This window comes from Meles meles, chromosome 19, assembly GCF_922984935.1.
Source record: "Meles meles chromosome 19, mMelMel3.1 paternal haplotype, whole genome shotgun sequence".
In the NCBI taxonomy this organism is placed as follows: domain Eukaryota; kingdom Metazoa; phylum Chordata; class Mammalia; order Carnivora; family Mustelidae; genus Meles; species Meles meles.
In genome coordinates, this window is record NC_060084.1 from 52,182,923 (window position 1) to 52,207,088 (window position 24,166).

General features: G+C 52.0%; 1 protein-coding gene across 1 annotated transcript; it reads left to right on the forward strand.

Moving 5' to 3' along the window:
* Positions 1-12,030: 12,030 nt before the first annotated feature.
* SIGLEC11 (sialic acid binding Ig like lectin 11) lies at positions 12,031-19,470 on the forward strand. Its single transcript, XM_045988619.1, is given in 11 exon segments — positions 12,031-12,067; positions 12,154-12,360; positions 12,363-12,481; positions 12,483-12,507; positions 12,701-12,985; positions 13,161-13,208; positions 16,496-16,738; positions 16,821-17,116; positions 17,342-17,433; positions 17,673-17,754; positions 19,279-19,470. Coding segments are annotated over 11 exon segments (1,626 nt in total).
* Positions 19,471-24,166: the final 4,696 nt, after the last annotated feature.

Consider the following 24,166-nt stretch of genomic DNA (forward strand, 5'->3'; position numbering starts at 1 on the left):
TGTGTGTGTCTTTGTCTTGGAGAGGAGAAGTTGGAGAGAGGGAGCCTCAGGCCAAAGACCATACTAGCAGTAGACAGAACAGGTAATACATGGCATGCACTCTTGCCATGTGGCCAAGGCCCAGATGGGATGATTGGACTGGTAAAGACAAAAGACCCACTTTTAGGTCCAGACCTTTAAAAAAAAAAAAAAAAAGATTTTATTTTAGGGGTGCCTGCCTTTGGCTCAGGTCATGATTCTGGAATCCTGGGATTGAGCCCTGTGTCAGCCTCCCTATTTGGTGGGGAGTCTGCTTCTCCTTCTGCCCCTCATCCCACTCTAGTGCTCTCTGGCTCTTGTTCTGAAAACTGATTTTATTTGAGAGGAAGAGGGTGTGCTTAGCAGGGTGGGAGGGAGGGAGGGAGAGGAGCAAGCAGACCCCATGCTGAGTGCGGAGCCCTACACAAGGCTCTATCTCACCGCCCCGTGATCATGAACCAAGGCAAAATCAAGTCAGTCACTGAACTGACCCAGGTACCCCTCTTTTTTTTTTTTTGTAAAGATTTCATTTATTTCACAGAGAGCGGGAGAAGGAGAAACAGGCTCTCCACTGAGCAGGGAGCCTGATGCCAGGCTGGATCCCAGGACCCTGGGGTCTTGACTCGAACTGAAGGCAGTCACTTAACCAACTGAGCCACCCAGGCACCTTCCTGTTCTTTTTAAAAAAGTTTTTATTTAATTTCTGCACCCAACATGGGGCTCAGACTTAAGAGATCAAGAGTCATGGGCTCTTCTGACTGAGCCAGCCAGACACCCCCTAAAAAAAATTTTTTTTAAGATTTTATTTATTTATTAGAGATCACAAGCAGGCAGAGAGGCAGGCAGAGAGCCAGATGTGGGGCTCGATCCCAGGACCCTGAGATCATAACCTGAGCTGAAGGCAGCGGCTTTAACCCACTGAGCCACCCAGGCACCTGCCCACCAAATTCTTAATTCAAAAAAGAATCAAAGGCACCTGGCTGGTTCAGTCAGTGGAATATGTGATTCTTGATCTTGGGGTTATGAGTTTGAGCCCCATGTTGGGTGTGGAGACTACTGAGAAATCTTTTAAAAAGGGGGTGTATTTTTTTTAAGATTTTATTTATTTATTTGACAGAGATCACAAGTAGGCAGAGAGGCAGGCAGAGACAGAGAAAGGGGGAAGCAGGCTCCCCGAGGAGTGGGGATTCTGATGTGGGACTTGATCCCAGGACCCTGAGATCATGACCTGAGCTGAAGGCAGAGGCTTAACCCACTGAGCTACCCAGGCACCCCAGAAGGGGTGTATTTAAATATTGTTGATTAAGATACGGATTTGATTTATCAATGACCAAGTAACAGAGGCTTTAATAAGACAGAAGATGGATCTCATGTAACTATCCAAGCTGGTCTCCTGAGGTCATTCATGGACCCTGGTGCTTCTGTCTTGTTACTCCCCCAGCTCCAAGCTCAGTGGTCTTCAAAACTGAGTGTCAGTGTGCCCCGGAGGGTTTTTTGAAACACAGATTGCCAGGCCCCAAGCCCCAGCGTTTCTGATTCAGCAAATCTTGGGTGGTCCTGAGAATTTGCATTTCTCCGGAACTCCCAGGGGAAGCTGCAGCCGCTAGTCTGGGGACCACACCTTGGAAGCCATTATTCTAAGGTGTGTCTTCCTTGACCTCAATTGAAGCGAAGTCACCACCACCACCACGACCTTATTACAGCAAGCAGGAATGGGGACAGAGATATGGGAAAGCAAGCCACCTCCTTTTAAGGACTTGAGCTGGGAGTTTTCCACATCTTTTCTGGGCCTTACCTTGGAGGAGAACGTAGCCACCTTGTCACACCTACCTGCAAGGAAGCTTGGGAAATGTAGTCTCCAGATGGGTGGCCATTTTTCTCAGCCAGAGTCTTGATGGTCCTATTACCATAAAAAGAAGGGAAAAATCGACTTTAAGGACTCTGGTTAGTAAAATAAAACCGGAAGTCTCAACAAGCAAGGGTTAAGAATGCAGGGGCTTCTAGAGCAGCAGTCTTGTCTGGAGGCCTTGGGGTCCCCAAGACCTTTTCGGGTGATTTGCTAGGTTAAAACTATTTTCATAGTAACACTAAAATGTTATTTGCCACTGCCTTCTCCCCACCAAATCTGGAGTTTTCCCGAGGCTATGTGATGTGTGATGACATATTGCTCTAACAGCTAATGCACTTTGTGCTTGTGAATTCCTGCAATTTAAAAGATTTGCAATTTTAATTGCTAAAATTGTAAATATGGGTAGGTATAACCCGTGCAAACAAAAGTTCTTTGGGGTCGCTGGTATTTACTTAAGAGTGCAAAGGGATCCTGAGACCAGAAAGGTTGAGAACTGCTGTATTGGGATTTATTTCCCCTTAAATTCAAATCTTGAGATTTTGGGCCACCCAAGTGTTGTGAGTTGGGGCTGAAATACCACAGGGGCGCTGACGACGGGTCCTTAGAGCTTCTCCAAGGCAGGCTTTCCTTTCTCCACCTAGCAGCAAAACATCTTCACTTGCGACAATTCTGTCACCTTGTGCATCTGGAAAACAGCAACAGTTAAGGAATTCTCCCAGACGTTTCCATTTCAGGAACTGGGAGAAGCACCCTTCCTCATGACTCCGAGGTGACCCATGGATGACCCCGTGGTTTACCCAAGACAGGGCCACACAGAAACATTTCAAATTCCCCGACCACCAAAAGGGGGGGGGGGGCATAAATGATCAGTTGAACTGTTCTGTCCCTACTGATCCATCAGAACAAAATGCATGTTAGCCGGATCTAGGTTGAGTTGCTCCCCCAACTCCCCGGAATCTGGAACTTTGGTCCAGCCTCAGCCTGAGCCCTCCTCTACCTCGCCATAATCCTAATAAAGTCTCTCCTTACCAAGTCTGAATTTTGTGTGACAAAAGTGAGTTCACATAGTATAAAACTGGCCATTTTAAAGTGAACAATTCACTGGCATTTAGTACATTCACAGTGTTGTGCGACCACCACCTCTATCTAGTTCCAGAATATTCTGATCACTCCATGCCCATCGGGCATTTACTTCACATTCCCCTAACCTCCCCCCACTCGTGTTTTTTAAATTTTTGAGATTTTATTTATTTGGGCACTGGGTGGCTCAGTTGGTTAAGCTACTGCCTTTGACTCAGGTCATGATTCCGGAGTCCCAGGATCGAGTCCCGCATCGGGCTCCAAGCTCCAATGGGGAGTCTGCTTCTCCCTCTGACCTTCTCCCCTCTCATGCTCTCTCTCTCTTTCAAATAAATAAAATCTTTAAAAAGTTTTTCATTTATTATTTGACAGAGAAACTAGAAGTATGCAGAGAGGCAGGCAGTGGGAGAGAGGGAAGCAGGCTCCCCGCCGAGCAGAGAGCCCCATGCAGTCCCAGGACCCTGAGACCATGACCTGAGCCAAAGGCAGAGGCTTAACCCACTGAGCCACCCAGGCACCCCTCCCCCTTGTGTTTTTATTCAACGCTTGCAATTCTGTGAACTGGAGGAGTGAATTTAACTCTTATTTGCTCTTGAAGGTTTTAGTCTTTGGGGTCTGTAGTGGGTCGAGTAATTGTCCCCCAAAAGATACACCCATGTCCTAACTAACCCCTGGGAGCCTATAAACGTGACTGTATTTGCAAAAAACACAGATATGGCTCTAAATCCAACAGCAAGTGTCCTTATCAGAGACAGAAGACAGACACTATCAGAGAGGAGGAGGAGAGACCATGTGACTACAGAGGCAGAGACTGGGGTGATGCCTTCATACCCCCCAGGGTCACCTGGAACCACCAGAAACCGCAAGAGGCCAGCAAGTCGCTTCCCTAGAGCCTTTGGAGGAAACAGTCCTGTGGACTGCGTCATTGCAGACTTCTGGCCTCCAGAACCTTGAGAGAAGAATTTTCTGTTGCTCTAAGTGACTAAGCTTGTGGTACTTTGTTTCAGAAGCGTTAGGAAACTCATATAGGACCATAGTTTATTGTGGTGATGTTCTTTTAGATGCTCCACTTGGACGACCCTAGACTTTTCATTTTCTTTCATCTCTTGGCACGGAGCAGAGCAAGATTAAAAAAAAAAAAAAGAGTAGGAAAAACACATCTCTGAGAAGCTGTGTCTGTAGCTGAGACTTCCTGGGGATGTCTACACTGGATACACACAGCCGGGGGTCAGGGGCCCTCAGACCTTGAACTTAGTTTGAAGCACTCCTGACCAGTGGTTGCTACTTGGCAGGAACAAATGCAAATGTCAAGGCCCAAGTTCAAGTTCACCTGGAGCAGCCAAGAACACTCTCCCACCCCCCACCCACTGTGGCAAAGCATTTTGGTGCAAACTCCTGTCTTAGGTTCCGGCATTCCTCTGGAGCTTGGCCTGAGCAGTCCCTGCCAACTGCTGCCCAGAAGCCAAAGCTCATATCTTACCTGTTGCCTTTACATATAGTTAAGTGAGACAGTTTGTGCGGATAATGCAGAAGAGACACAGACTCTTCTACCTCTGATTCCTTTTGTTACATATGGAGACCTGCAATTTTAGGCCTGAGCTTTACAGTGTCAGTAACTTACATTGTCTGTTGCAGGAAAACAGAAGCCAGTGCAGCTCACTCACATTGGCTGAGACAGAGAAAGGACTAAATAAAGCTTTACCCAACAGGGGAATTGGGAATGTTTAGTGGTTTTTCTCCTCTAGAAGTGAGGCAGAGGCTGGCACTGCAAAGCGGAGCTTTGTGGCCTCGAACAGGTGTCTTTTTTTTTCTTTTTAAAAGATTTTATTTATTTATTTATTTATTTATTTTAAGATTTATTTATTTGACAGATAGAGATTACAAGTAGGCAGAGAGGCAGGCAGAAAGAGAGAGAGAGGAGGAAGCAGGCTCCCCACTAAGCAGAGAGCCCGATGCGGGGCTCGATCCCAGGACCCTGGGATCACGACCTGAGCTGAAGGCAGAGGCTTTAACCCACTGAGCCACCCAGGCGCCCCAAGATTTTATTTATTTATTTGACAGAGAGAGCACAAGCAGGGGGAGAAGCCGAAGCAGGCTCCCTGCAAAGCGGGGGAAGCCCAATATGGGAATTGATCCCAGGACTCTGGGATCGTGAGCTGAAGGCAGTGGCTTAACCAACTGAGCCACCCAGGCATCCTTGAACAGGTGTCTTTGCCCCTCTGACCCCAAGTTCCTTATCTGGAAGGCAGGGATGGTGAGCACGGGACCTTTGAGGCAGCAAACACGGAGCAAGATCACAGTCCAGCCTGGGCGCTAACCTCTGTTCCATCGTAAACCTTCTGTGTGGTTTCCAGGGGGAAAAATGAGGCAGCAGGGTACCCATTATAGTGTCCTGGCATTGATGGAATAGATTCTAATCATCCTTTAGAGACAGGAACAGAGTAAAAAATATCATGCAGGACACGGTGGTATTTCCTGAAACGGTGTTAATGTGAAATGATTTCTTACTATGCATCACAGTCAGAAAAGTCTGGAAGCCACAGGGAGACGGGCCCCAGCCTCGCATTGATTTTCAGACGCCCGCGAGGAGCACTCCTGAGAGCTACTCCCTTTCAGACGAGCCAGAGCAAACCTTCCCGCTCTCCCGGTGGCGCTGTCCTGGCGGGACTCGACCGCCAGGTGGCGCGCGTGCCCCGCTGCGAGCGGGTTCTGCTCCGTCGGACCGTCCAGGCCCCAGTCTTCACGTACCCAGCTCCCCAGCAGAGCACTGCAGGGGGCCTTGGACCGTCAGGAAGGGATGCGGCCTTCCTGAGCCTCACACCTCCGTTCATTCTGCAGTGATCATCCATACCTCCCACTGTGCGCTGGACAGAGTCACTGCTCCCAGAGTTTGCATCCTAGAGGGGAAGACGGATGAGAACCCACAGTCACGACCCCGCCAGTACAGGGACTCCTCCCCATCTAGAGCTTAGAGATAAGTGGGACAGCCCGGGGTGGAATCCCATCCCGCCCCCAGATGGCTGTGTGACCTTGGGCAGCTTGTTTAGACTCTCTGTGCCTCAGTCGTCTCTACTGTAAAATGGGAAAAGCAGTGCCCATGGCACAGCGTTGTCACAGACATGAAAGGAGTTAATATCTGTAAAGCATTTAGAAGGGGCTTTGTATATTTGTAAACCAACTGTTATAAATTCCCATTTGTAAGAGAAACTGAGGACCAGAGAGGGTAATGAATCGCCAAAGTCACATTTTTGAGCTCTAGGAGGATCTCTGAGTTGGGTTCAGTGATTCTGATTCCCAGCCCAGAGGCTTTTCCTCTGCAATACACTTGCAGGGGTAAAAACCCAGCTCCCTTTGCATGGCGGAGGCCAGGTAGATCCCAGAATGAAATCCTCCAGGCGGGACCAGGGCCCAGCCCCACGGGGGCCAGTAGTGGAGTCAAGCATGGACCCAGAGGGAGACGCTGTGTCTGGGTCAGGGGAATAGCTCAGCAGGTGAACCTGTAAATGTTAATTTTTAGATGACAAAAAGGACTTTGCCAATGGGATTAAATTGAGCATTCTGAGGTGGGGAGATTACCCTGGGTGATCCAGGTAGGCCCTGAATGTAACTCCAAACACTTTTTTAAAAATCCCATTAGCCAACATATAGGACATCATTTGTTTTAGGCATAATGGTCAATGATTCGTCAGTCGCGTATAACACCCAGTGCCATTACAACACGTGCCCTCCTTAGTGCCCATCCCCCACCCCAGGCATTCTTATAAGAGGGAAGCAAAGGGAGATTGGGACACAGAAACGAAGGCCAGGGGGACAGAAATGCAGCTCAAAGCAGAGTCCGAGAGAGAAGATGCCACACGGCTGGCTTTGAGGATGGAGGTGGAGGCCGCGAGGCACGGAATGCAGTTCGACAAGCTGGAAAAGGCCAGGAGATGGATATTCTCCTGGAGCCTCTCAAGGGCCAGGGGGGTTAAACTTAAAGTCATGGCTAACACAAGACAAAAGTATTTACTTACAGTTCTGGAGTCCAAGAGTGAGCCTCACGAGGCTGAAGTCAAGGCATGGGCGGGGTTGGTTCCTTCTAGAGGTTCTGGGGAAAATCTGTCCCTTGCTTCCGAGGTTCCAGGTGGCCGCCAGCATTCCTGGACTGACTATCTCTACAATCTTTCTTCTGCCATCACATATCCTCCTGTCTGTTCTGCTGTCAGATCTCCCTCTGCCTTCTTCTTACAAATTTGGGATCACCTTTGGGTTCCACGTGGATGATCTCTCCATCCCAGGATCTTTAAGGTCCCGGTACCCGGAGAGTCCCCTTTGCCTTGCAAACTTGCATATTCCCAGGCTCTGGGGATCAGGGTGTGGACGTCTTTGGGGGCCACCATTCTCTTAAATACACTGCCTTCTTGAATCTCCGCCTGGGGTCTGGCATTTTCTCTGATTCTGTCTGTGGGAGGGGAGAGAAAGAAACACTCTCTCAGCCCCACCCCTTCGCCACCCGCTCCATCTCTCCCCGGGGCAAAGTCACATCCCATACTCCCAGAAATCCGGCCTCTGTGCCTGTTCTGAGCCAGGCCTCAGCCCCCAGGAATCACAGCCAATGGTGGGAGGAGTCTGGGGAAGTCACGTGCTGACCCCACCTGCAGGGCCCTAGCTGATGAGATACCTGAGCTCAACAGGTGAATTCACTTTCATGCCCTGACCCCACCCGGGGCAGCTCCAGGACTCCAGAGTTCAAGGGCTGTGAGGGGCTCAGGATTCGGCTCCCCCCAGCCCAGCTCGGCCTGACAGGCGTGTTCAGGTGCAGAGGGACCCCTTCCAAGACTGGAAGAAATGCATCTCGTGTGCAGAACGAGCCAGAAGCTGGGGGCAGCCATGACTAGGCTTCCCTAATGAGTGAGCAGGCTCTGTGGGACCACTTCATATTTTCACTTTTAGAAGCACAATTTTCCTGCTTTTAGACACTTTAATGAGGCTCCCTTTGCCCCGGAAATAATGACCCAAATCCCTAATATGGTTCCCAAGATATACATGGTCTCTCTCAATATTAGCTTCTGAGGTTGGTTTCAAATACCCCAGCATGGGACGCCTGGGTGGCTTAGTCACTGAGCATCTGCCTTTGACTGAGGTCATGATCCCAGAGTCCTGAGATCGACCCCCCCCCCCCCCCCCCCCCGCCGTGTCGGGCTCCCTGCTCAGCAGGGAGTCTGCTTCTCCCTCTCCCTCTGCCCCTCCTCCCTGCTCTTTCGCTCTCTCTCAAATAAACAAATAAAAAATCTTTAGCGTGTGTGTCACGTTAGTGTGTGACAATTACACACAGGGGCATCCTCACCCTCTATGACACACAAATACAAAACACACTCACAGACCCAGACTTTTGAGTCCCTGGAGGCTCTCCACCCTCCTATTTCAGGAAGGGTGGCCTCCTCTGTATCTAGGCAACCAGACCCAGTTGTCAGGCCAAGTAGACCCAGAGGCAATGATGTCTCCCGAAGAAGAGAAAAAATTAGGGCTTCCTTCTTCCCGAGGACACAGCCTGGCATTGGGTGACTCCTCGGTCCTCGGCGCCCACAACGTGTCCATGCTATGTGGTCCTGGGTCCCCAGAATCCCGCCAGTGGCTCACCCCCTCCCCTCACTCTTTCTGGTCATCTACTGGAAAAGCAAGGAAGCGCTTACTTGATTTGAAAGAAGGGAAGTTGGAGGGGCCCATCTTGCAATTCTGCAGAAATAAAAATACTGACTCAAACCAAGACAAGGCGGAGTGACTGAGCTGGAGACAAAGGTCCCCGTGTCCCCGATTCACAGAGCCGCCCCCACCCCCACCGGAGGCCTCTTCAGGGCTGCTGTCCACAGGGCCCGGGTCGGGTTGTGGACCATACAGTAGCAGTGGCAACCGGAGGGATGGGCAGGGGACACAATGACCTTGGATCCACACACCACAGGTCGTATGCTGTGCCGGTGTCTCTCTGGTAGCTCCTGGGACCATTTAGTTAAAAGTGCCAAGTTCCCTCATGTTTGAGGGACAAGTGGTTGATGAATTAGGTGAGGAACCTGTTCCAGATGCAAAGGAGCTGAAGCTTTCTCTAAGCGGTTTCGGATTAGGGCTTGTCCCATTTGTGAACTCAGCAATCTTCCTGGTCACCCACCAACTTCCCAGCGGGGGCGAGCGGGGCGCTGGGGCTCGCAGCGAGCAGATGCCGCGGGGCCACCAGGGGGCGCGCCGAGCCGCCGTCTGCGGACACGCGGTCCCAGCACGCCAGGCACCGCCTCCCGCGGGCTTCCTGACCGGACCCGGGAGGGGGTAGACAGTCTGTTCGGGGTAGGGGGTGGGATGGGGGGAGCAGACCACCCTGAGGTTCGAAGATTCACTAGAAGGACCTGAAGAACAATTCCTGTTGTTTGAGGCCGCCTAGCCTGTGCTACTTTGCTAGGGCAGCCCCAGGAAACTGCTATAGGGACAGTCGCGCAGACGTGGAACTTCCCCTGCATGGCTGACTTAAGTTGTTCCCATTCTAACCCCTCCAGGGATCAGACTGATCCAGTGCCTATCTGCTGTGGCCCAAGGCCCCCAGGTAAACCGGGGCATTCTTGCCAGGCAGGACATTCCAAGGGCTCAGGGGCTCCCCCTTTCCCCGCTCCCCGTAAGAGCCCAGACAAAGGCCAGGCTGGTCTTTGCTTCAGGCTAATTCTTCGCTGCACGCAAAGCTAGGAAGCTGGGGTTGCACAGAAGCAGAGAGGCCCTGGATCGGCCTCTTTTTTTTTTTTTTTTTTTTTAAGATTTTATTTATTTATTTGACAGAGAGAGAGATCACAAGTAGGCAGAGAGGCAGGCAGAGAGAGAGGAGGAAGCAGGCTCCCTGCGGAGCAGAGAGCCCGATGCGGGGCTCGATCTCAGGATCCTGAGATCATGACCTGAGCCGAAGGCAGTGGCTTAATCCACTGAGCCACCCAGGCGCCCCTGGATCGGCCTCTTTGATTCCTATGTTGTCCCGGCTCTTCAAGAGACCCTTATGGACCCCGCCCCTGGGCAATAGTGACCAAGCTCCCCGCCCCCTCCGGGCAGGTCTGAGCCTGGAAGCTTCTGACCAGAGCCAGCTAGGTAATTTGTGGGGCCCCGGGGAAAATGAAAATGTAGGGCCCCTGTGACAAAAATCAGGAAAAAGCTTTTTTGTTTCTCCCAGGGATTGTCTCTCTTGACCTGTGGCTTGGTTTGGTTTTGTCTTTACACTTTAAAAAAAAAAAAAAAAAAAAAGGTAAGAGAAAAGGTGGTAAAAAACACGTAAGATAAAATTACCCACTGTATTTATTTTTAAAGATTTTATTTGTTTGTTTGAGAGAGAACGAGCCAGGAGACAGACAGAGGGAGAGGGACAGAGAGGGAGAAACAGGCTCCCTGCTGAGCAGGGAGCCCTGACCTGGGGCTCAATCCCAGGACCCAGAGATCATGACCTGAACCAAAGGCAGATGCTTAACCGACTGAGCCATCCAAGCACCCCTAAAATTTACCATTTAAAAAATTTTTTAAAGGATTTTATTTATGTATTTGACAGAGATACAGCAAGAAAGGGAACACAAGCAGAGCGAGTGGGAGAGGGAGACACAGACTCCCTCCTGAGCAGGCAGCCTGACCTGGGGCTCGATCCTAGGACCCTGGGATCATGACTGAGCCAACACTTAACTATCTGAGCCACCCAGGTGCCCCCCTAGGCTGCAGTTTTAATAAGCAAAGGGAACTTACGTCGGAGCTTGTCTTGGGCCGTGCACCTGTCCTTCCAAATCTTGAAGTTTATATATGGGAAGGCCTTAACTGGGTTCAGTCACCTGCACGGTACAGGTGTTCTCAAGGCTGCGTGTCCTCGGAGCAGCCTCTGGGAGCAGGAAAGGCGTGACCCTCAGGCTTGACTGGGGATGGGGGTGGGCAGTGTAGACATTGGCAGGCGTGTGGGGCTCCCACCTCTCAGCAAAGCTCAGACCCTCTCTGTGCCCAGTTGGGCTTGGGGGTGGGAGTGCCGCTGAGAACCTGCCCTGGGGGTGAGGGGTGGGGGAGGGGGAGGATGGGAGAAGCGTGTGATCCAAGGTTCCAGTTTCCCCCTCCAGAGCTCCTCATCCCATCAGACTTCATTTACAAAACACAAATTCAAATCTAGCGGTCAGTCAAGTGTCCAATTCTTGATCTCAGCTCCACAGGTCTTGATCACAGGGTTGTAAGTTTGAGCCCCGGGTCCTTAAAAATAAAAAAAAATCCTTAAAAAAGAAATAAAAATTTTTTTTTAAGATTTTATTTTATTTATTTGACAGACAGAGATCACAAGCAGGCAGAGAAGCAGGCAGAGAGAGAGAGAGGAGGAAGCAGGCTCCCTGCTGAGCAGAGAGCCCGATGCGGAGGGCTCGATCCCAGGACCCTGGGATCATGACCTGAGCCGAAGGCAGAGGCTTTAACCCACTGAGCCACCCAGGCGCCCCAGAAATAAAATTATTAAAGCTTTCAAGGTGGCGACCCCAAGTGTGAGGCCCTACTGAGTGCAGGGACCCTGGGTCCCTGCTGGCTTCGCACTGTGGAGCTGGGAGCGTGGGTGGGCTGCAGACAGGGCCCCAAGTCTTGTGGGGAAACCGAGTGCTCTTGGGGAGCCAGAGGGCATTGGGTGTTGGGGAGCATGAGGCGTGGTGCCTGTGGGCAGGAGTCAGGTGGTTCCTGTTCTTCCCTTTGTCCCCAGCCCCTGCAGGGGCTAGATGGTGCCTGGTGAATGAATGAATGATTGATTCCTGCCCCCAGCACCTCACCTGGAGCCCTCCCTCACCCATTCCCCTGAAAACCCCACTGCCAGGGCCGCCCTCCCCCAAGCCCCATGCCGGGCTCCTTCCCTGTGTAGGCAAGCCCTGGGTCCTTTCTGCCTCGACTTGTCCATCTGGGAAAGGAGAAGTTGGAAGAAGGGATTTGTCAGGACTTCACTGTTCCCTTCCTGAGGTTCCTCTTCCGTGGACAGTCACTACCCTCTTCTTCCCCCAAGAAGCTTCCTGTCGGAGCTTCCTTCTGGGACAGACAGGCACGTCCAGAAGTCAGACGGACTGAGGACAGCCCCCGGGACCATGGAGATGCTGTTGCTGCTGCCCCTGCTGTGGGCCGGTGAGTGGGCTGAGGGCCAGGGAGTCCCCAGGAGCGGGGGACGGTGCTGGTCCTGACAAGGCTGCTGAGCCTTGGTGTCCCCACAGGGTCCCTGCAGGGGGATCCAGGGTACGAGCTCCGGGTGCAGGGTGCGGTGACGGTGCAGGAAGGTCTGTGCGTCCACGTGCCCTGCTCCTTCTCCTACCCCGGGCTCGGCGCGAACAACGCTACACATGTTTACGGCTCCTGGTACCGGTTAAAGGATAGTCCTAGAGCTGCAGTTCCCATGACCACAGAGAGCCCAGTCAGAGGGACCTTTCTGGAGACCCTGGGGTGAGCGACTGCTCCCTGAGCATCACGGACGCGCAGAGGCGACACAGTGGAAACTATTACTTTCACCGGTACAGAGTTGTCCTGAGACACCGTCTCACTGAGACACAGGCTCACTGTGCTTGTGACAGGTAGGGAAGGTCCCCAAGAACCAGTCACGGGGCGGGGGGCATGTCTTCAAGGGCAGGAGTGGAGCCCCAGCTGCTCATCTTTAATGGGGAGAAGGTGGCACAGTCAGGTCAGGGTTGGGGTGAACCTGACCTGTTTCAGAGGCATACACGGGGGTCCCCTCTGGGGTCCGGACTCTCCTTCTCTCCTCTCTAGCGCTGACACAGACCCCGGATATCCGGGTCAAGGAGCCCCTGGAGTCCGGCCGCCCCAGCCACCTGCCATGCTCTGTTCCCGGGGCCTGTGATGGAGCGATGCCCTTCCCCATCTCCTGGACGGGGGCTGCCCTCAGAGCCCCAGGACTGGACTTGAAGGCTTCTAAATCCTCGGAGATCCTGCTCACCCCCCACCCGCGGGACCATGGCACCAACCTCACCTGCCGGGTGACCTTCCCCAGGGCTGGCGTGAGCACCCAAAGCACCATTACGCTCAACGTCTCCTGTGCGTGGAGGGCCTGGACTTGGGTACCGGCGGAGTGGGTCAGGGAGGCTCAGAGGGGCTGCAGGGAGGACACAGGGCTTGTCTGTGTCAGTCCCCATTCCTGTGTCTCCTGGGGGTGGATGGCAGGGGACGGGCCAGTTCCGACCTCATTCGTCACTGTGTCTCTCTGTCCCAGACGCCCCACAGAACATGAGCATCGGCATCTCCCGAGGAAACTGCACAGGTGGGTCGGGAGGGCCCCTCCCTAAGGCTGGATGGGAGCACATCCCCCCAGCAGAGCAGAGCCTGGAGCTCGAAGCCAAGCTGGGAGGGCCAGGTAGACACACAGGGAGAGCAGAGCTGGGAGGCCCCCCTCCATGATCTTCGCTTACTATTCATTATATGCAATGCCTTTTGTCAAATACAGGCAAGTTACAAAGAATCACCATCTAATGAACACCTTGGTACTCACCACCCCGGTTAAGGTGCCAGGGGCACCTGGCTGGCTCGGTCCGTGGTGTCTGCAACTCTTGATCTTAGGGTCATGAGTATGAGGCCCGCGCTGGGCGCAGAGCCTACCTAAGAAAAAAAGAACAGCAACCCCGCCTTTGGAACCCCTAAATGTTCCTTCCCAATTTCAGCCCTTCCATCTGGCCTCAGAGAAAGCCTGGACATTGTGTCACCATCCTTTCTCTATATTTTACTTTTTTTTTTTTTGATTCTCTATATTTTACTTTTTTTTTGATTAAGGTATAATTGATAAACAACTTGCATATATTTAAATCGTACAAGTTGAGATTTCATAGATGTAGATTCGATACACGTTTACACCGCCAAAGGAGGCACACGATCCAGTTAATTAATACGTCCGTGTACCTTCTGTTTTCTTGTAATTTTCCTAAATACGTGTCTGGCTTCTTCCGCTCAGGATGGCATGATCAAGGTTCATCCCTGTTGTAGCGCGGGTCGGGGGTTCACTCTTCGTTAGGCTGAATATTATTCCATTGTACGGAAAGACCACCGTCCGTCCGTCCGTCCGTCCGTCCGCGGATGGACATTTGGGTTGTTTCCACTTTGGGGCTCCTGTCAACGGGGAGGCTCTGAAAATTTCTGTACAGGGATCTGCTTGACTCCCTGCTTCTACATCTTTGGGATCTACTCCTGGGAGTGGATTTGCGGGATTATAGTCCCCTTGACTATTCTTTTTTTTTTTTTTTTAAAGATTTTATTTATTTATTTGTCAGAGAGAGAGACACAGAGAGAAAGATCACAAGTAGGCAGAGAGGTAGGCAGAGGCAGAGGGAGAAGCAGGCTCCCTGCTGAGCAAGGAGCCCAATATGGGACTCGATCCCAGGATTCTAGGATCATGACCTGAGCTGAAGGCAGCCGCTTAAGCAACTGAGCCACCCAGGAGTCCCCCCCTTGACTATTCTGATGGGACGTCACCCTGTGTTCTTGACATTCCTCCGTGTTGCTTGTGGCTCTAATTTTTGCCTCTGTTTGTAGGTATCATGTTAGTTTCACATTCCATTCTTTCTTTTTTTTCTTTTAAGATTTTTATTTATTTGACACAGAGAGGGAGAGAGGTTACAAGTAGGCAGGCAGAGAGAGAGAGGGGGAAGCAGGCTCCCACGGAGCAGGGAGCCCGATGCGGGACTCGATCCCAGGACCCCGGGATCATGACCCGAGCTGAAGGCAGAGGCTTTAACCCACTGAGCCACCCAGGCGCCCCTCACATTCCACTCTTTTTTTTTTTTTAATTTTATTTATTTATTTGACAGAGAGAGAGATCACAAGTAGGCAGAGAGGCAGGCAGAGAGAGAGGAGGAAGCAGGCTCCCTGCGGAGCAGAGAGCCCGACGCGGGGCTCGATCCCAGGACCCTGAGATCATGACCTGAGTCGAAGGCAGCGGCTTAATCCACTGAGCCACCCAGGCGCCCCTCACATTCCACTCTTGATGGGCGCTGGAGCTGTCCACAGATTTTAGTTTCCATGATAATGCTGCTTCGGACATTTCCCTTGTGAACAGAGGAGCATTTCTCTCGGCTGTACCCCACAAGCTGTCGAGCACCTGATTTCTCAGCGATCTTGTGACAATGCAGATGTGACTCAGGAGGGCCGAGGGACCTCTGGTTCTGCATTCCTAACCAGCTCCTGGAGGGTGCCAGTGCTCTGAGGGGCAGGACTATACATTTTATGGCCAGGAGCCAAACCGTGGGGCTTCGGGGAAGTATATATATTTTTTTTAATATTTTTTTAAGATTTTATTTATTTATTTGTCAGAGAGAGAGAGAGCACAGGCAGGCAGAGGGGCAGCAGAGGCAGAGGGAGAAGCAGGCTCCCTGCCGAGCAAGGAGCCCAATGTGGGACTCAATCCCAGGATGCTGGGATCATGACCTGAGCCGAAGGCAGCCGCTTAACCGACTGAGCCACCCAGGCGTCCCCGGGGAAGTATATTTTCAATGCTCCTAGATAAGGCTGCCTTGAATAGCTCTGGAAGGCCACATGAGAAACTGGCAATCATCAATCATCGTTGCCTTTGAGGAGCAGGATTTGTGGCCTGGGGAGTCCGCATGGAAGGGAGACTTCGTTCTGAACTCCCCTTCCTCCTTTGTGAATTTGAGAACGCACAGTGTGGTTGCCCTACTCCTGAGACAAGGGGGGAAGGTGGGGGAAGGAGGCAAAGAGGTAGAGGTCACGTCCTGAAGAGTCTTGAGGGGTCTGGTACTTGAATTTTGGATACTTGTGAGCGAGGGGTGTTCAGTAGTTCGGAATAGAGAGGGGGAAGTGTAGTTAAGAGCGCTCGCCTCCGGGCGCCTGGTACCCAACTGGCTCAGTCGGTTAAGCATCTGCCTTCAGCTCGGGTCATGATCGGGGGGGTCCTGGGATCGAGCCCCGCATTGGGCTCCCTGCTCAGCAGAGAGTCTGCTTCCCCCTCTCCTGTTCCCCCCACCTGTCAATAAATAAACAAAATCTTTAAAAAAAAGAGCACTCGCCTCCAAGAGGTCAGTGTCCATCAATGGATGGATAAGCACAAGGCGGTCTGTCCATGCGATGAACTTGATTCTGCATGACCAGGAGCGAGGCCCGGGCAGGCGCCACAAAGCGGGAGAACCTTGGAAATGTCACGCCCTGCAAAACAAGCCAGACTCAAGAACCCATGCGATTCTACTTAGGCCATGTTCAGAAGAGACAGATCCACAGGGACAGAAAGTTAGGTTAGGGGTTGTCAGGGGCTGGCTGTTGGGGAGCTTAGTAAGGGGAGAGGCAGCTGGGGGGTGCAGGGGGGAGTTTTAGGGGGTGAAAACATTCTAAAATTGATTGTGGTGAGGGTTACCCCACGACTCTCTGTAAGCGGCATGTGAATGGAATTGTCTGGTACGTGAATCATATCACCATAATGCTGCTTGCAAAACTACATGTAGAGATCCCTTCCCAACTTTGGAGAAATGGAGGAAGGAGAAAAGGACCAGGGCTTTGAAGCCTCTGGCTTGGACTGAGAGCGCATGTGCTCTCTCTCTCTGCCCCCAGAACCAGTACCCGGCTCAGCTCTTCCAGTCCTGAAAGGCGAGACTCTGCTCCTGGTCTGTGCTGCTGACAGCAAACCTCCCGCCACCCTGAGCTGGGTCCAGGGGAGCCGGACTCTGGGCCCCTCCTGACGCTGGGAGCAGGGGCTCCTGGAGCTGCCCGGAGTGGAGCTGGGCGACGAAAGCCAATTCACCTGCCAAGCCCGGGAGCCCTCCCGGCAGGTCTCTCTGCATCTCTCTGTGGTCTGTGAGTGTGGGGACCCCTGGGGGCAGGCTGCCCGGGGCCTGGGGAGCAGCGGCACAGCGGACCCTTCCCCTTTCTCCCGCAGACCCCCCGCGGCTGCTCAGCCCCTCCTGCTCTTGGGAGGGTGAGGGGCTGCGCTTTAGCTGCTCCTCCCAAGCCCAGCCGGCACCCTCCCTGCGCTGGCGGCTGGGGGAGGAGCTGCTGGAGGGGAACCACAGCAATGCCTCCTGGACCGTCACCTCCAGCTCTGCCGGGCCCTGGGCCAACAGCTCCCTGAGCCTCAGCGGGCCACTGGGCTCCGGCCTCAGACTCAGCTGCGAGGCCCGGAATGACCACGGGAAACAGAGCGCCGCGGTCCTGCTGCTCCCAGGTCCGGGAGCTGTTGGGGGCAGAGGTGTAGGAGGGGGGAGTCTGGATCCTAGAAAAGAAGGTCTGGGGGTGGGGCTGGAAGCCAAAGGGGAGGGGGTGAGAGAGAGGAAGAGTGGGGGGCAGAGTCCTGGTGTCCCGCTAGTTGGGGGCCGAAGAAGGTGAGGGCCCGAGGAGGGGTCGCCGGAGTCCTGGGGCTTGGAGGGGACTCACCGGCAGCCCCACTCACCTGCCGGGAAGCCTGAGCTCGAGGGAGGATTCGTTCTGGGGGCCATCGTGGGTGCCGGTGTTGCCGGCCTGCTCAGTCTCTGTTCCTGCCTCATCTTCTTCATGTGAGTGTCGCCTCTGGACGAAAGGGTGAGGGCATGGGGCGGAAGGGGTGTGAGTCCTGGTGTCCCAGGCAGCCCCAGCTGGAGGAGCCCGGATGATGCAGAGGCTGTGAGAACTGGGGATCCCGGCCACGCCCATTCTCACGGGTGGACAGGCTCTGTATGTCCCCTCCTGTCAGCCTCTTCAGTGGGCGTGGCAGTGAGTCAGCGGGGCTGCTGATGGGTCCTGTCCTCCCACTCAGGGTGAAGATCTGCAGGAAGCAGGCTCCCTGGCCTGTGGCTGGTGGGACGGATGCCACCCGCACGTTGGGTTCTCTCTCCTGGGTGAGTGATGACCCCTCTGTCCGTCAGTATGCCACCTGGCCACCACCCCAGGATGGTCACGGCCACACCCCATTAGACGACTCAGAGGGTCATCATGCCCCAAACAGGCTGTTGTTCCCCGGTCCCCGTGGACTCGATCTCCCAGGCCAGCGACCTGGGAGTCACTCTCCCCTCTGCTCTCTGACTCACCCTGCAGAGAGCCAAAGACCACCAGTACTGTGTTCACTTGGACCCTCCCTATCCCCACCTCCACATCTCTCCCTGGACCCCAGGCCTGTCTTCCCCTCCTTCCTCTCTCTCCTCCCCGACACAGGATGCCAGGGGGTCTCCCCAAAATAACTACAAAATTCAGGGGTCCCCAAACCGCTCTCAGCTTCAACAGTTCACCAGAAGTCCTCCCAGAACTCACGGGGACCTGTTATACTCGTGGCTAGTTTATTCCAGGGAAGAGAGACAGATCACAGCAGCCGAGGGGAGGGCCCCTGGACTCTGCCGCGGGGACTTCTGTAAAAGAACCTTCCAGGTGTCTCTCCCCGCAGGGTCCCATAGACAGTGCTGATTTTTCCCAGCACTGGTGTGTGATGAGAGGCAGGGGGGCGGGCAAGGGGGGGTGGTACTGCCACCAGGGAAGCTCGCCCTCGCCTTGTGTCCTGGGTTTCTACTGGGGGTCGGTCACGTGAGTATGGAGCACCTGTATGACTGACATTGGTTACGTGGTCTCCAGCCGCTCTAGGGGCCAAGCTGATACTGTGTGGCCTGAGGCCCAGGTGAACGGAGATGTTCCCATCAGGCAGGACCTTCAGCTGACTTAGAGCTTCCATCGCAGGGGCTGGGGCAAAAGGTCAACCCTTTCTTCGGGCACATTGGGCCTTTTACCACACAACGTCCTTTGCTTTTAGGGTTCATGGTACAATTTTGTAATTGTGTCCGTCTGAACTTCTGAAATACCGGGTTGTCCCTGAGGGCAGTTCAGCTCCAAGCAAATCCCTGTCTTCTCACACCACCCACCCTAATCCTGAACATCCTCTCACAATTTACTATTAGATAGTAGTCTAATTGACTACTACTAAAATGTCAGCTATCTCCACTGTGAGCTAGCTGGTGTAATGGATGATGTCTGCTCTGTTCCCCTCACCAAAGAGCCAGGGCCTGGCAGGGGCAGACACTGGGACCAGAGAGACCTGGGTGTTAGTCTTGGCCTTGCCAACAACTCAGCGTGTGATTTGGGGGATATTTACTTAGCCTCACTTTCTCCACCTGATAAATGGCGATAACCGTGTCTTCTTAATGGCTTGTTGTGAGGAATCTGGGAGCCTGGTAATTGATTACCAAGGGCCAGGCATTATTATTCTCAAATATTGAATGAATGAATGAATGAATGAATGAATGTGGGCGCAGCCAATGTTTGTGGAACAAATGGATGAAAGACTAAGTGCTCAGTTTCCAGGTTTGCTTGTGGACCCTCCTTGCCGTCTGCCAGCTCCCGTTATCCTAACTGGACCCCCTTCTTTCCCCTCCATTCACGTTTACCAGCCAGAGTATCCGGGAAGCATCCCCCCAGCCTGCCCGCCCCCAGCCGTGGCCCCGCCCACCTTGGAGGAGGAGTCCGAGCTCCATTACGCCTCCCTCACCTTCCACGGGCTGAGGCCCTGGAAGCCTCAGGACCCGGAGGGCTCAAGCACCACCCAGTATTCAGAGATCAAAATCTGCAAGTGACACATCGGGGGACAATTCCTGAGAGAAGAGTCTTCCATGGAAATGGGTTGCCATCTAGTGAGTGGGAAGCCCACTGCTGTGGTGATGGGCAGAACCGGGCTCAAAATTCAGCCCGGGCGCCAATTACCAGCCCGAGCTCGAGCAAGTCACTTTACTTCCCAGTTGCCCCCTCTGTAAAGTGGATGCAGGAAACCGAACTCATAGAGTTGCTGTGGGGGCGGTCGAGGTGGCAATGAATATGACGGGTCCAACAAGGGGGCAGAGAGCACCTTGCCGGAGCTCTCGCCTCTTCCCAGGGCAGCCCGCCTGGTGTAAGGGTCCGCTCTGAACGGGGACCACTCTGCAGGGCTATTCTAGCTCCAGAGCACCCCCCCCCCCGCCCCCCGGGACGCTTCCTCAGGAGCACTGGGAGCTTGCCTCCTGGGAACCCAACTTGTGTATTTTCACCACACGAATATAATTCGCGGATTTTCTGAAATAAACGACAGGTTATCTAAATTATATACCTCTTCCTTTATATGTCCCGGATGTTTTGGTTCTCACCAATGTCTTCTTTTTGTAGAATTGGCTTGTAAAAAATTCCTTGCATTTCGGTCTATGTTCCATTAACATTGCAATATTGTGTTGATCTTAAAATAAAACTGCCAGCTCCTTTACCAGCAAAAATGGATTTACTGGGGGAATAAAAGAATGCTGTGAACAAACAAACCAAAAAACCAAAAAACCTTCTACCGAAACTGTAGGCAAGTCTGAAGAACAAAGCAGGAGCACGCATTTATGGAGAAAAGGAGCAGGGAGGGCTGTTCTAAACTAAAAGTCCATTGGAGTAAACTGGGAGTTGGAAGTATACTGACTTCTCATTGGCTGAGCTGTTGGGGGGCGGGGTGGGAATAAGGAAAGCCAGTCTTCCGGCCCTCTGGGAGAGTGGAATACATCCCCGTGCAAGGTCAAGTGCATGCAAGGTTAGGTCTGTCTCTTCTTGTAGGGTCTGCAGTTGACTCTGCGTGTAGGGCATCAGAGCTCTCCCTTCTGAAATCACCCACGAATGTCCATTTCCTTTTTTTATCCTGTTGTGTCCATTAATGAGAAAAGATGCTCAACCTTAGTATCATGATCCAATATAGTGTTAAGGGGCGCCTGGCTAGGTCAGTCAGTGGAGGGAGTGACTTTTGAACTCAGGTTCGTGGATTCGAGCCCCACACGGGGTGCAGAGATTACTGAAAAATAAAAGTCTTCAAAATTTCGATGTGTCAAATTCCATCGTTCATGGCGCAATTTACTTTGCCCTTCTTCAGGATTATGCGGCATCTCCGGCTCAACGAGTTTTAAAAATAGTGTCCACACACAAAATAGGAGCATTGTTCTCATTTCTTATTCCCATTTTCAACACCCTACAGGATGATTCCATTTGTTCCGTGATGGTATTTAGTTCATGTAAAAGAATAAAATTCTTGGGGCGCCTGGGTGGCTCAATGGGTTAAGCCTCTGCCTTCGGCTCAGGTCATGATCCCAGGGTGCAGGGATGGAGCCCCACATCAGGCTCTCTGCTCAGCAGGGAGCCTGCTTCTCTTCCTCTCTCTCTCTGCCTGATCTCTGTCTGTCAAATAAATAAATAAAATCTTAAAAAAAAAGAATAGCCTTGATGGGGCGCCTGGATGGTTCAGTCGATTAAGAGTCTGCCTTCTGCTCAGGTCATGATCCCAGGGTCCTGGGTTGGAGCCCCTCTTCCCAGCTCTCTGCTCAGCAGGGAGTGGACTTCTCCCTCTCCCTCTGTGCTCACTTGACCTCTCTCGCTCTCTCTCAAGTAAATAAAATCTTTTAAAAAAAGAATAGCCTTGACATGCAAAGACATAAATTTTTCATCGATTTTTTTTAACACAGTCAAGAATTTTTTTTTTTTAAGATTTATTTACTTATTTGAGAGAGAGAGAGGGAGAGAGAGAATCTCAGCAGACTCCACACTGAGCGCAGAGCCCATGGTGGGACTAATCTCACCACTGTGAGATCACGACCTGAACTGAACCCAAGAGTTGGACTCTTAGCTGGCTGCGCCACTTAGGCATTCCAAGAAGTTAGTGTAAATATAGAGCACTTAACACTGTTTTCTGTTCTTCCAACTTGCATAATTCTATTGCTAAACAGATATTGGAAATCATAAGGAAAAATAAAAACTAAATAGGCTTCCCAACATGGATTATTTATTTTTTAAATACTTTTAAAAAATTTTTTAAAAAAGATTTTATTTATTTATTTTATAGACAGAGATCTCAAGTAGGCAGAGAGCCAGGCAGAGAGAGAGGAGGAAGCAGGGTCCCCGCTGAGCAGAGAGCCTGACGTGGGGCTCGATCCCAGGACCCTGGGATCATGACCTGAGCCGAAGGCAGAAGCTTTAACCCACTGAGCCACCCAGGTGCCCCTATTTTTTTTAATTTTTTAAAAAGATTTTATTTATTTGACAGAGAGAGACACAGCAAGAGAGGGAACACAGGCAGGGGAGCAGCAGAGGGAGAGGGAGAAGCAGGCTTCCAGCCGAGCAGGGAACCCAATGCGGGGCTTGATTTGAGGACCCTGGGATCACGACCTGAGCTGAAGGCAGACGCTTAACGACTAAGCCATCCAGGCACTCCTATTTTTATTTTTTATTATATTCAATTAATTAACTTACAGTACATTAGCTGTTTATTTTTATTTTTTAAAAAGATTTTAAGGAATCTCTACACCCAGCATGGGGCTTGAACTCACAACCCTGAGATCAAAAGTCACATGCTTGGGGTGCTTGGGTGGCTCTGGGTGGTCACATATTCTGCCCAACAAACCCCTGAGGGAAGGCAACCTTGCAACAGGCAACCTGGTTTTGGCCTCCTATAACTTCCTTGTTCCTGCACTCTTCTGCCCAGAGTAGTCTTTCACTCGGGCCGGCTCCCTGGAGCGCCCTTCCGTTAGCTCCATTGGTTGTTGCCAGATTCATGAATCACTGACAAGAGCCAATAAGATCTTTAAAATTTGCTTGGTGGAGTTTTGTTTTTTAATCTCAGTAAGGGAGGCTCCGTGAATGTTTGCTATTGTTTCTGGGGTCTCATCTGGGAGGGATTCTACTTGTACTAGTCTTAGAAACAAGCTTTGATCACAAGAAAAATACTTCGTAAGTCAAGGGAAATGGGTTAGTCCTTCCCAGCTGCCTCCTGGGACCCCTCTTGGAGACGCATTACATTCCTGCATTTACTGAAGGTATCCTGTAGTAAAAACTATTTTTTTAATTAGTTAATTTTTTAAAAAGATTTTATTTGTTTATTTGACAGAGATCACAAGTAGGCAGAGAGGCAGGAAGAGGGAGAGGGGGAAGCAGGCTCCCTGGTGAGCAGAGAGCCTGAGGCACGGCTCAATCCCAGGATCATGGGATCACGACCTGAGCTGAAGACAGAGGCTCTAACCCATTGAGCCACCCAGGCGCCCCTTTATTTTTTAAATATTTATTTATTTATTTGAGAGAGAGAGAGAGAGAGAAGGAGCAGAGGGAGAGGGTGAAACAGAGGTCCTGCTCAGCAGGGACCCCAATGTGGGGTTTGATCCCTAGACTCCGGGACCATGACCTGAGCTGAAGGCAGATGCCCAACTGACTGAGCCACCCAGGTGCCCTGTAGTAAAAATTGCTAAACAACAACAACAAAAACAAAAGCAAAGCAAAACAAAAAACCCACCACCAGCCCCTGCACCACAAACATCTGATCAACTCTGGGCCAGAGTTTCACTTGGAGGTAGAGGTGAGGTGTAGAGGACAAAGAATTGGCACCGAAATCTCCCCATAGGCCCTCCCTTCCTCCAGCCATGACCACTGCCCAGGCCTCATGCTCCCCGGGGGCGGCTGTGCCCGCCTCCACCGTCGCTCTATCTAGGCTCTCTGCCAAGGATCCTCCCCTCCTCTTGGTCTCCATCACAGCACCGTGCCTTTTCTCCAGGATGAGGAGCACAGCCCCGAGTTGTCGTCTCACTTGATGGCTTCTCCTTCCACTTGATTGGAGGGTCCATAAGCTCAAGGACCTCAGTGTGTCTTTTCCTCAGGATCCTCCGAGCAGCATGATGAGTGTCAAGATATGGCTGCTGAATATGTTTCATAAAAGGATAAACGTATGGAGGAGGAAGGTACATGGATGGGAGAATGAGCAGAAGGGTGAAAAGAGAGAAAGGTGGATGGGAGAGTGGATGATGGAAAAGTACAGGAAGGATGGATGGATAGATGGAAGAATGACTGGGTGGATAAATGGATGGATGGATGAATGGAAGGATGGGTGGGTGGTGGATGGATGATGGATGGATGGATGGGTAGATGACTGGATAAATGGATGGGTGGATGGGTAGTTGGTTGTATAAATGTAAGAATGGATGGCTAGGGGGCGCCTGGGTGGCTCAGTGGGTTAAGCCTCTGCCTTCAGCTCAGGTCATGATCCTGGGGTCCTGGGATTGAGTCCTGCATCAGGCTTTCTGCTTGGTGGGGAGCCTGCTTTCCATCCGCCCTGCCTACCTGTCTACTTGTGATCTCTGTCAAATAAATAAATAAAGTCTTAAAAAAAAAGATTGGATGGCTGGAAAAATGGATGGCTGGAAGGATGGATGGGTGGATGGATGGATGATGCACTGATGGATGGATGGATGGATGGATAATGGATGGATGGAAAGATGAGTGGGTGGATGGATGAAT